This window comes from Colossoma macropomum, unplaced genomic scaffold (genome assembly GCF_904425465.1).
Source record: "Colossoma macropomum unplaced genomic scaffold, Colossoma_macropomum, whole genome shotgun sequence".
Taxonomy (NCBI): Eukaryota; Metazoa; Chordata; class Actinopteri; order Characiformes; family Serrasalmidae; genus Colossoma; species Colossoma macropomum.
Window position 1 is genome coordinate 8,403,196 of NW_023494799.1, and position 12,090 is coordinate 8,415,285.

The window sequence follows — 12,090 nt, forward strand, 5'->3', positions numbered from 1 at the left end:
AACGGCCCAAAATGACTTGGAAAAAAGTCTGGTTCCATTGACTTACATTAAAAGTAAAGTAGGTTTTTTCCTTTTTCTGTTAAGTTACCATTTGGGAGATACAAGGTTTTCTTCTGACAACAGCTATATATATATATATATATATATATATATATATATATATATATATATATATATAGGTTGAAGGCAAACACAAGCTTCCTCTGAGTCATCTGAAGCATCACTGCATCTTTTCGAACTGCTGTTAACAGGTCATTGAACATGCTTGGAGGAGAACACTAAGCTAAAAGACACCTGCACTGGCTAGCATCACTCTAGGTGGTGGGGCCATCCTACCCACCCAGAAAGAACAAGGCAGGGATTTGCAAATCATTCATGTCTGATTTTACTTACAATTTTTTTCTACTGTCCCAACATTTCTGGCATTGGATTTGTCCATGAAACCACACAAACACCAAAAGACAATGGAGCATGTAGCATTTGGGCCTTTTAAGGAAAGCCACTGCATCTCTAGCACTAACATAAGTAACATGAAATACATTCTTGAGAGACAAATAGCTTGCAACTGCCAGCCTCGGGATTAATTAGCCAAACTGCGTCCTAGCCACCGCCTCGTTCAATTTGCAAATGACTTGTTCTGCGAGGAGCGCGTCTGCAAAAACACTTGACGTCTTTTCATGCGCTCTCCCTCTGTTCTCTCAGCGAAAGTTTTGACGATTAGCCAAGCCAGGCGTTTATCACTCGTGCCAGCTGGACAGAAACTGCCAGCTCCTCTTTAAGATGCTGCATGAGTTGATGTGCTGAAGTAAGCAGCGCGGAGGGAAAAAAAGCTTTACAGCTCGGATTGGTCTAAAAAAATAAATAAATAAATGATAGACGACATTACCTCGGAGGGTTTCAGTGCGCGGAATGAGGATCTTCGCATGGGAATGTTCAGACAACCAAAACACAATGGACCTGCTCTTATGCTCTTCCACAATGAATAAATAAAGGTCCAATTCAGAGCACGTCTGATTGCTTCCCTCATGTAAAGGAAGTGCACTCAGAACTCAAGTAGCAAGCTGTGGTCCCTAACAGAGCTGTAATTAGCGAAAGGCGCTAACTGGCTTGTAGGGGCCGAGGCTGTTCCACATGAACCGTGAGCTAGGCTGGAGGTAGCAGCCTTCCAAAAGCACTGCGGTCACTTGACAAGTTTGGCGAGGGGGAAAACTTATTGACTCCGGTCTCCATGGAAACTGGAAGGTCTCGTCGAGGGAGGCGAGCTTCAAAAGGACCGGATGAGGCCGGGCCAGCTTTGAATCATGTAACATAGGAGGCTGAGGGAGCAAACAAATTAACCGGACACGCGAGCGGCCGCCGCTTTGATCACACGAATCAAAGTGGAGTGTTTGCTTGTGTATTTAAGACATCTTGTGAAGAACAACATCCAAATTGTGGCTCTCCAGCTCTTATGCAAAAGTGCCACTAGGTTAGTGTTCCAAATCAAATGTTTGCCAATGTAATTCCTCTCGATAACCGACTGTAGGCCTAAGGTCAGCAGTTTTAGTTCAGCAGTGAGTGTGGTGTTTACCACTGAGGTAAATATTATTATCATTTCTTCTGCTGTAACTGTGCAACCATGAGACACACTGCAGTGCACTGCTGAATTATACAGCAATAGGCAGTAAAAATATGCTTTTGTAGGATGCCAGACAGTAAGCAAACTCTCTGTAGCAGAACATTAGCAGTCACAATGTTAGTGCAGTACTGTGCAAATGTCAAAGACCATCTTTCCATTTATTTAATTTCCCGTCAAAATGGCCACTATTTTTTTGTGTGTTTTGCTTGGAGCATCACAAAAAAGCAGAAAACAATTATTTATCAGAAAATTGCACAGAAGCCTCAAAACTAAATACAATATGAGCACTTTCAGAATTTAGTGTGTCCATGCTTTGCTGTTATTACAGCTTCCATTCTTCTTTTAGCAGCCGCCTCCAAAGTTCAGTCTTAGAAGTTGGTTTCATTTTCTGCTTGTCGCAATTCAAGTAATCCCAAATGCATTCAGTGATGTAGAGATCTGGACTCTAGGGTGGTCAGTCCATTGGAAATCAGCAGCTTCTTTGCTTTGTAAGTATATCTTGATGTTCTCTGGAGTGTGCATGGGGTTGTTAAGCTCACCAGACAAAAAACATTCACTGTACTATACCACCTTTTCTCGATCTATGAATCCCGTTGAACACCCCGCAGGTTTTTATTGCCCAATCACCCTCGTGCAACAACATCTACAGGAGCCTGAAGCATCTACCACCTTAAATAAATGTAAGGTGGCTAGTTTTTGTCTGGGGAGTTGTAGAATTAATTTCTTCCCAATCAGATATTTTCCAGATGTATTAAAATTTGTGGTACTTATCAGCATCCATGATGCCTTCAATCAAAAACAAATGACCAACTCCTGATCTTTTCATTATTTTTGGAACTCCAGTTTTTGGAAACTCAGTTTTTTCCATTTTTTCCTCTGACTTTCCTCTTCCTTATGCAAGTGGATTATCATATATATAACCTCCTCAGAAATATCCCCTCTAGACCTTTAGATGCACATGAGATACACATTTGAATGCAGCTAATGTGAGGCTGTGTAGTTGTTTGTGTGTCCCTCTAAAGGGGCCAAGTGCTATTAGCTGCATTTACATCCAAAGGTTTTTTTCATGCTGTTCAACTTCAGCAGAAATTGTTTATTGATACGTGAAAAAAAAAATTTCCAAGAAAAATAATGCATTTACACATAAATTTATATTACTAGTAGTCCTAATAATAGAAATAATAATAAACAAAGTTTTCATTATCAGTGGGAAGCCAAGAGAACCAATGGTACACAAATAAAATTAGAGATGAAAATTTGTAAAATACAGCATTTTGGTATCAATAAACCAAAACAATTTTGCAGCAACTGCGTAAAGAATTTTTAGAGCTAAATTATTTATTATTTTAAAACACATTTTTCATTTTATCACACAGAAAGTGGATGGAAATGGACACATTTGGGAAGCTTTCGTTGGGAGGTCACAGCTGTAATATGTAGCAGTAAGTACACAAAAGTAGAGTGGACAGATTCAGTACTGACAGATTTGATATACTGAGTGTTAGAGGCTCCTGGGTAATTTTCTGTTAAATATATGTTTTCTGAATTTTTCTGACACTAAAAATCGGGTAATCTGTTCTTAATAGCTATTTTGACTGGAAATTGAATAAATGAAAGGTGGTCTAAGTCTTTTGCACAGTTCTGTTTAACCCACTGTGCTTTATGTGTGTGTGTATATATTTGTAGTGGGATTCTCAGTTTCATGTACAGTATCATTTTGGGTGTTATAATGTAAAAGCCCAGATTTCTGCCTCTCCTTTTCTTCAGTATGTCAGTCTTTAATAATTCAGCAGGCCGCTTTATCAAGCAGGCAGAGCTGACGGCCCATTCCGGCCTGCTGCTCCAACTCAAGCATGAAGACTCTTTCACAGCAGGGTCCTTTCTGCTGCACTTTACAGAAACAAAGACTGTGTATGTGTGGCATATGCCCCTCTAATCCATGTGTGTGTGCGTGCGCGCGTGTGTGTGTGTTTGTGTGTGTGAGTGTGTTTTGCGTTTGTGTGCTGGGTGGCCGCCTGGCTGGAGGTGAGTAATCAGGTGAAGGTGCTCTTCACTCCAGCAGAGCGATCACAAGAACCAAGAACCTTACTTTTTTCTCTGCTGCTCTTCAGCAGACGTTCTTTCTCTCTCTCTCTCTCTCTCTCTCTATCTCTCTCTCTCTCTTTCTCTCGCTCTTTCTCTTGCTCTTTCTCTCTCTCTTTCTCTCTCTCAAACCTGAGTAAACACCTCACTGCTTTGCGTCTGTAAGGTCGGGAAGGCACACTAAGTGCTTAAAAGCTGAGGGGCGAAAGCTGGCACTCCACTATTGCATCTGGAGTACAGATCTAGATTTGTTTATTTTAGCCCAGTTGCATACTGTTGCTGTTGGGACAAAACCTTGTATCACCATATTATTGTTTTTCATTTTCTAACAGAATTTCAAAACTCTAGTTGCCTTTTATGCTGTTAAATTTTCAGAAATGTAGAAACTGAGCAGCAAAAATGTTGCAAAATGATTCAGAAAAGTAACTTCTTCCATTTATTTCCAGTCAAACTACAGAAGGTTTTTCCTCCTCTTGCAAATTCATTTATTTCTGGAGTTTTTATCCCGACAGCAACGGTATGAATGGTTTACATTTAGCACCACTCAATTACGCGTCTAAAGTAGGTACATCCATTACAACCTTTCAGAAACACATATATAAAGGCTATGATGCATTCTTTGCAGCGATTTGGAGGCTTCTTTTGGTTCTCTGAAGAACCGTACCTACATTAGCACTTAACCCCTAAAATGGCCAGGGCCCATCGGCAGGTTCATGCACACTTTCCATCAATCCGAAGAACCCTTTTATGATGCAAAGAGTTCTTTGAGTGTTCATGGTTTTATATAGAACCATTTTCCTTTCTAAAGAACCTTTGTAGCACCATCTATTTTAAGACCGTACCAGATGAATAGGATTGTCTAGTGTGTGGAGAGTTGTTCATTACCTTTTTCACACGTGGCTCCTCCATAGCTTGGCAAACACAGGCACACAAACGAGTTGATCTCATCAATGCAGGTGCCTCCGTTCTGACACGGACTTGACTGACAGTCATCGATATCTGAGAACACAGAGAGACAGAGAACAGGAAATTCAGACAGCTGGAATCTTTACAGGCTGGCTTTGCATACAGAAAATTTCAGGAAACTTTAGTTGCTTGAAACTTACATGAAACCACATTTCAGCTGTGTTATATAATGAAAAGCCTCCTGAACGTGTTACAAGCTTTACCTTTTAATAATGGCAGAACCCGTTTTGGGGCTATCTAGAACCATTTTCAAAAAACACATTCTCCATCAATCTGAAAATTCAGAAAGTTGCAATCTTTATAGGCTTGCTTTACATACAGAAACTTTCAGGTAACTTTGGTTGCTTGAAACTTACATGAAACCACATTTAGGCTGTAAAGCCTCCTGAATGTGTTACAAGCTTGATACTGTAGTAATAGCAGAATCCGTTTTGGTGCTATCTAGAACCATTTTCAAAAAAACACATTCTCCATCAATTTGAAGAACCATTCCACCACGCAAAGAACCATTTAAGCAGCATGCAATATAGAACTCTAGAACTCATGGTTCTAAATAGAACCATTGCTTTAACTAAAGAACCCTTAAAGAACAACCCTTTTAAAGTGTTGTTCCAGTACTGAAGTACTCAGTTAGCCTTCTGCGGTATCGGTATTTAAATTCTGAAATCACTATTTATGCATTTTTGTGTTTTATTACAGGAAGACAGAGGCTAACATTACAGTGAAATGACACTTCTATATTTTAATAGAACTGTAAAACATGAACGTTTCACCTACATAAGAATTATATACTTTTCTATTTTATAATGCGATAATGTAGGTGCACTGCTAAGGACATGAAGGCAGAGGGAGCATAGCTTCTATTGCTAAACAGGCAGTTCAGTCCAGAAAAGTTCAAATACTTTCCTCTGACAAACTAACACACTGCCATAACATCATCAGAGTCCGTTTAACCCCTTAATTGGCCAGGGCCCACCGGTGGGCCCAAAGTTTTATTACACATTTCTATAACCCAAGAATAGCTCAGCCAGTTTGCACTAAAGTCCTTATAATTACTGAATAATATGTCTTAGCATATATTAAGCCTGGTTACTTCCTATTTCTCCCATTGTATCAAAAAAATGATGCAAAATGCCAGAGGGCACCCGCAAGTGAGTCCTCAATGAATGGGGGGTAATTGGTGCTAAATGGCAAAAATGAAAAATCAAACATGTTTCTAACCCTTTAAGTTTGGAAAGTAGAAGCATGTATGAAGAATGTATTACACTGAAAAAAAAAAACAAAACAAAGAAAACATTAATATCTATCTGTTTTTCTACAGTAAGTGGATTTTTGGCAATAGGATGCTAGCATTAGTGCTACTGAGTGCTGATTGGTTAGCATTACTGCTACTTAGTGCTGATTGGTTGGCATTATTGCTACTGAGCGCTGATTTGTTGGCATTACAGCCTATAAGTGCTAATTGGTTGGCGAGCTGATCAGCTGATTGTCTGAGTGAGGCGGCTTGCGCTCTCTGATGTCATGACCATGCATGGGGTGCTGTTGTAAAGTCCTATAACTGGAGTTCAAATGTTCTATAAAATATGAAATATTTTATGCTGTCCTGTGCTCAGAAAATTCCTGCATCAGTGATGATAAAAATGATTAAACATTTGCAAACTATAAGTTTGCACAGAAGCTCAACAGGAGCCCATTCGTTTTGCACTCGCTCTGGAGCGCCCTCTAGTGTCTGACATACAGAATACATTATTGAGTGGCAGTACCTTACTGCACATTCTCTGGTTTTAGCTCATTAGCTCATCCGAGACAATCTCTGTTATGTTACTCACCTCCTTTGTGTGATGCTAAAGTTTGTGCAACCCCAGTGCTGTCGGCTAAAAAAGTAAGCCGCAGCTCTGTGTTAATTTCAGACGAAATCTGTCTTTTTTGGCTTTGTGTTTTTCCCTTCTCCATGGTTAACCCTTCATTATTCCTTACAGGTACTCGAATATTAAAATTATTTGTAATGTACGTCCATAAAAATTAGCCTAATCATGAAGATAATTAGGCTACAGAACAATATATGAAAACTATTAGCTATCAATCTTGTTAACTAGTGGAATTTTGCATGTAGCTTTAGCAGCGTGATAAATAGCTGGTAAGACTGAACCTCATCTGTGACCATCCAACATCCACAGCCAGAGAAACAGTGTCACCTTTTAAGTGACTTTGCACACTTCATCCTCATCATTGTGCATTTTTGTATTTTCTTACATAACTGATATGACAAAATTCTAGTTTGTATTTCTGGCAAGACATCATAAAGCAAGAAAGGCCTAAAATAATGAGAGAAGCTTTAATAAACATATTCTGTGAACAGGAATAAGAATGAGCTTGGACCACCGGAAGATGTACAATATCTGTAGGCACTGGATCAAGCCAGTCAATCAAACAGAGAAAATGAAAGAAATGCATTGTGGATTCTTCCTGATTCTCATTAAAAAGTGAGTCACATCCGAGTTTGCCTGGAACGCTTAACACTAAGTGTTACATTAATAGGGCTTAAAGCTTTGTTCTGAATGTCATTACTCCTAGCAATTAAAGTTGCAGAGGCACTCTGTGTGGTGCTAAGGTCAGGAACATGGCCAGGAACCTGTAGCTGTAATCTGAATGTAGCTGTGATAACAGGTAAAGGTGAGAGCCAGTTGATGTAGTTATGGTGCATGAAGCCAGACGCAATGGAGTGCTTGAGCTGTCTCTTTCATTTACTTCGCAGATCAGTATATCTACTATTGTGCGACATTCAGGCAATTTTCTGGAGATGTAATTAATAAGATTGATTAAAGCCATCAATGGGGTTATTTGAGGAGCAGCAGAGCAAATGATCGATGGCACGTCTTGGAGTAACAGACCTAAATATACAGGTCTACAGTGCTGTGTAAAAGTTGGAGACCACCTTTTATCTATTTAACTTACAGTCAAACAGACGTTGTTTATAAGATAATCCACTTGCATAAGGAAGAGGAAAGTCAAAGGAAAACTAAGAGTTTACAACCGTGCAAGACCTGGTAGACCACCATAACTGTCCCCATCAGATAAACAGCACTTAAAGCTTTCATCTTTGAGAGAGAGGAGAAAATCAAGCTGCTTCAGATCTGAAAACATCCACAGGTGTTTCTGTCCATCCTTCCACTGTGAGAAGACGACTCAGCGCTGTGGGTCTGAAAGGTTGTGTAGCTGTTAATACGCCTTTAATGAGAAAAGGAAACAGACAAGAAAGAAATCAAATCAAATCAAAGACGCTGTTTCATTCTCAAAACAATGGACTGACCACCCCAGAGTCCAGACCTCAACATCAGTGAATGTGTTTGGGATTAATTGAATGGTGAGCAGCAGAAAATGCGACCAACTTCTAAGACTGAACTTTGGAGGTGTGGAAAAATATTCCTGCAGATTTCTTTAACAAACAAATTTCTCCATAAAACACTGGAACTTAGAACTTAGAAGGGTAGACATAAAAATCCTGAAAAACATATATATTCAATATTGTAAAATTAGAGATTTGTATTATGAGTATCATATTTAATTGTCAAGACTTACGTGACAGAATTGACTACTATGCGCTCCTTCCTATGAGTGCACTACATATTATATAGTTTGTGTTAAATACTAAATAAATTACATGTTAACCTTTATGTCCTAAATAAACGAAGTCACAAAAATAATTCTAAACAAAAATAACTGCTAACTGCTGTGTCTTTGAAGTGGCTACATAAGTGACATCACTTGCTGCTGGCTATACACATTCCATTGTCGCACAGTGTTGCCTCTAGGCAACGTACATACAGACATTTATCATAGCATAAAAATCATTTTATAATACTGAATGTTTAAAAACTTTACGCTTAAACATATTTTTTTTGATGGATTTTTGGATGGATGAAAAACTTTTTGCTTTTCTGAAAAACCTGTCTGGAGCAGAGATGTGTATCGTCCATAAGTGGCACCATGCCAGAAAGAGGTTTTAAAATCCCAAACAACACAAATGCCTTGTGACCAAGTATAAGCTGTTTATTGGTTTATTCAAACACTTGTCTTCATGATTAATCCTTCTGTTATTAAATGCACAGTATAAACCATTGTTAAATATGTTACATGTAACGTGGGGTTTGTTACTTTAAGGCAACACTGTGTAACAGTGAGTTAAATACTGACTTTTGCACAGCACTGTATGTATAAAAATGTCAGGGATTTAAGATTCAGCTCAGTCTCCTACATACATGCAATGAAACACTGAGCTGAATGCAGACTGCATGCACAATCACACACACGCATACACACACACACACACACACACACACACACACACACACACACACACACACACACACACACATTCCTTGTGAAGACCTCCATAGGTTTCTATTGACTTTTGTATTACTGCAGCCAAGTAATACTACACCTACACCCAGACCTAACCCTAACCTCAGTATTGACAAGGCAGTTTTTCTGTTCTTTTAGTTTTTCAAAAAAAAAATGTAATTTGTGGTGAAAACAACACATGCTCAAGTGCGTGCCAGCAAAATTTCCTCACTTGAGCAAAATTGTCATGTTGTTCTATCATTGTGATGATATGTAGTCCTCACAAGGGTAGCAAGACGTACACACACACACACACACACACACACACACACACACACACACACACACAGCTATAGACACACTTACAACCTCCCTCACACGTAGCAAAGTTCAAAGGTCTGCTTGCCTGCAACTACGCTTTCCTTGCTGATCTCAGGCCTGAGGGAAAAATCAATTACAGCACAGCTGGTGTACGAGAGCCCTGAGTCTACACACCATCTGAAGGTATCTCATGGGCCATGGAGAGCAGGCAAAGGTAACGGCTGGGTTGGATCGTCTCTACTTTTTGCCTGGAGTGTGAAACTCCCACGGCTGGACTAATGAGCTTTTTACAGTAAGGTGAAACACAGCAGGATGAAAGGAGGACTCCCCCGTAATGAAGCAGGAGATGTCTCAGAGTCAAAGAGCCAGCTGATTTCATGCAGCGAGAGCTTTAGCATGTCTAGACAGCCAATCCATGGATCATGGAAAAGGGATTACACAGAAAATCTACATGTGCTGTGCTATCTTCTCTGTTATTTGACACGTTTCCATTCCATTATTATTCGGCCTGTGCTGTTCTGATACAAGATCCTATATGTATTGTTTGGAACAGCACACTCACAAAACAAATAAAAACAAAACAAAACAAACAAACACAACATTGGGTTGAAACGGGCCAATTTTGTCATTTGCATAACCCAGCACTGGATCACTATATTAGATCGGATATTTATCGGAAAAAGCACCAAAGGGTTATATGAAGAAATAAAATACATAATGATTTCCCATTAAATATTTATGGTGTTAAATACTCTGTTTAGGCAATATCTATAAATTACAGCACTTTTGGAGCTGGATTGGTTTTCCCAGAGTAGGTTCTGTAATGGAGTTTTTGGGATTAGACTAGTCAATTCAGATGGGATGAAGTATCTTGTAATTTCCTCAATTTTCCACAGGTTTTGTTATTCCTTCAGCTCCACGTGGACTGGAACAGGACCAGTATTACTGAGGTGGCTCTGGGTTGAGCCAGTTACAGAAGGCCATCCACTCTGGAATTATTACTATCAGACTTGTAAAAATTACACACATTGCAGTTTTGTCCTGGATCAAAATCACAAATCTTATTAGCAATCACTTAAATTACAGGTAAAACTAGCTAGAACAGGGCCTTAGACTCAGCCTGATCCTGGACAAATCAACATATAAATGTCCTCTCAGTCCATCGCCACCAACTCCAGAGTCCCTCAGGGCCATGTACTCGGCCCTTTCTTGTTCTCAACTGTGTCCATCAAATCTGCTGATGAGACTGCTGTCAAGGGCCTGATGTCCAGTCGGGATGTATCAGCTTGCAGGGAACAAGTCAACCTACTTGCTGCCTGATGTTTGGACAGTAAACCGTTCCTGATCTGAATTTCCCTCCACATACAGGACAGGCATGATGTTTGGACTAAGTTGTCTGGCTAACACAGAAATCCTTTATGAAATACCACTCTTTTAGAGAAAGAAGATGGACCACCAGCTCCTTTACTGTGGCAGATCACCCACCAAGAGGGTCAGGAAGTTTAAGTACCAGTGGGCAGATATCTCTGAGGACATAATCTTGTTCACAAAAACTAGTGAGGGAAGCACAACAATGTCCCCACTTTTGAAAGAGACACAAAAAATCAAACCTCTCCCAGAACTCTTCAGCTTTTACAGACGTACTGAAGAAACCATCTTCACCAGCAGCAGTGAAATGGGTCCAGCTAATCACTGACTCACCACACTTGTCTCCAACGTCTGCGGCAGTGGAAGAAAAGTGTACAGTATCCTTTCAAGACCTATTATCTTTATAATGCTGGACAGATGCACACTGGTGCATCTGGTCCAATACCTGCCACCGAAACAACATGTTTTACCACTAAACGTTCACTTTTCTCCTGCTGAATTCACAACTAGCTGCTTTACCATCTTGGCCCTGCACTGCCACTTGAAAAGCATTTTCAACAGTCTTTATTTATTTCATTTAAATTTTAATGAGCCATTTGCACTTTATATACTTTATAATGCAGTTTAATGTTTAATGTCCATTTGCATAGTTTAATGTCTCAGTAACCTCAGAATCTGCACCGTTTAATATTTAAAGTCCCCATATTAACACCAGAATTCAAATAATGAAATAGCCCACACTTCTCCTTACAAATGCAAATACCAGTCAAAAGTTTAGAATCTGAATTTCTTCATTTAATTCAATAAACGGACAGTGAGAAATAATCACTGCAACTTCTGTGGCATAATTTAATATTACCAAAAAAAAAAGCAGCATCCTACTGCCCAAAACCTGTTTGCTGTAGAAAAAAGGGAACATACAAGTGACTTTTCTTTGCTTTTTTAGTGAAACACATCCTTCTACTTTCTAAAATGAAAGAAAAGTTCCGGGCAAATGATTAGAAACTAATTTAACTTTTTGTTTTTAGCCGTTTAGCTCCATTTACCCCCTTTCATTGAGGACTTGCTCATGGACACCCTCTGGCGTTTTGCAGTCCTGTTTTTGATATAACAAGGGAAATAAGAAGTAGCCAGGCTCCTCATAAACCGGCTCTGATAATGCTTCCCAACGCTGTAACACTGGCATAGTCTTGGCAGTTATATGTCACCTATGATACATCATTTGTCTTATAAAGCAGTGCAGTTTTCCTGTTTACCTTTTTTAGAGATGTCTTGTTGAAATGTTTGCACTCGTCTTTATTTAATATGACTTTAAAAAGGCAAGTAATCCAAAAGTAATGAGATTACGTTACTTTAATACCGTAATCCGCTGGATTAGGATGCATATTAAATTT

The 12,090-nt window shown here is 39.4% G+C and overlaps 1 protein-coding gene across 1 annotated transcript in view; it reads right to left on the minus strand.

Annotated features, from left to right (window-relative positions):
- The window catches only part of ncanb (neurocan b), a 229,952-nt gene that overhangs the window by 43,388 nt on the left and 174,474 nt on the right, over positions 1–12,090 (minus strand). The window contains exon 10 of the mRNA XM_036586813.1: positions 4,586–4,699. Within this exon, the coding sequence (XP_036442706.1) occupies positions 4,586–4,699 (114 nt within the window). The remainder of the gene's footprint in view (positions 1–4,585; positions 4,700–12,090) is intronic.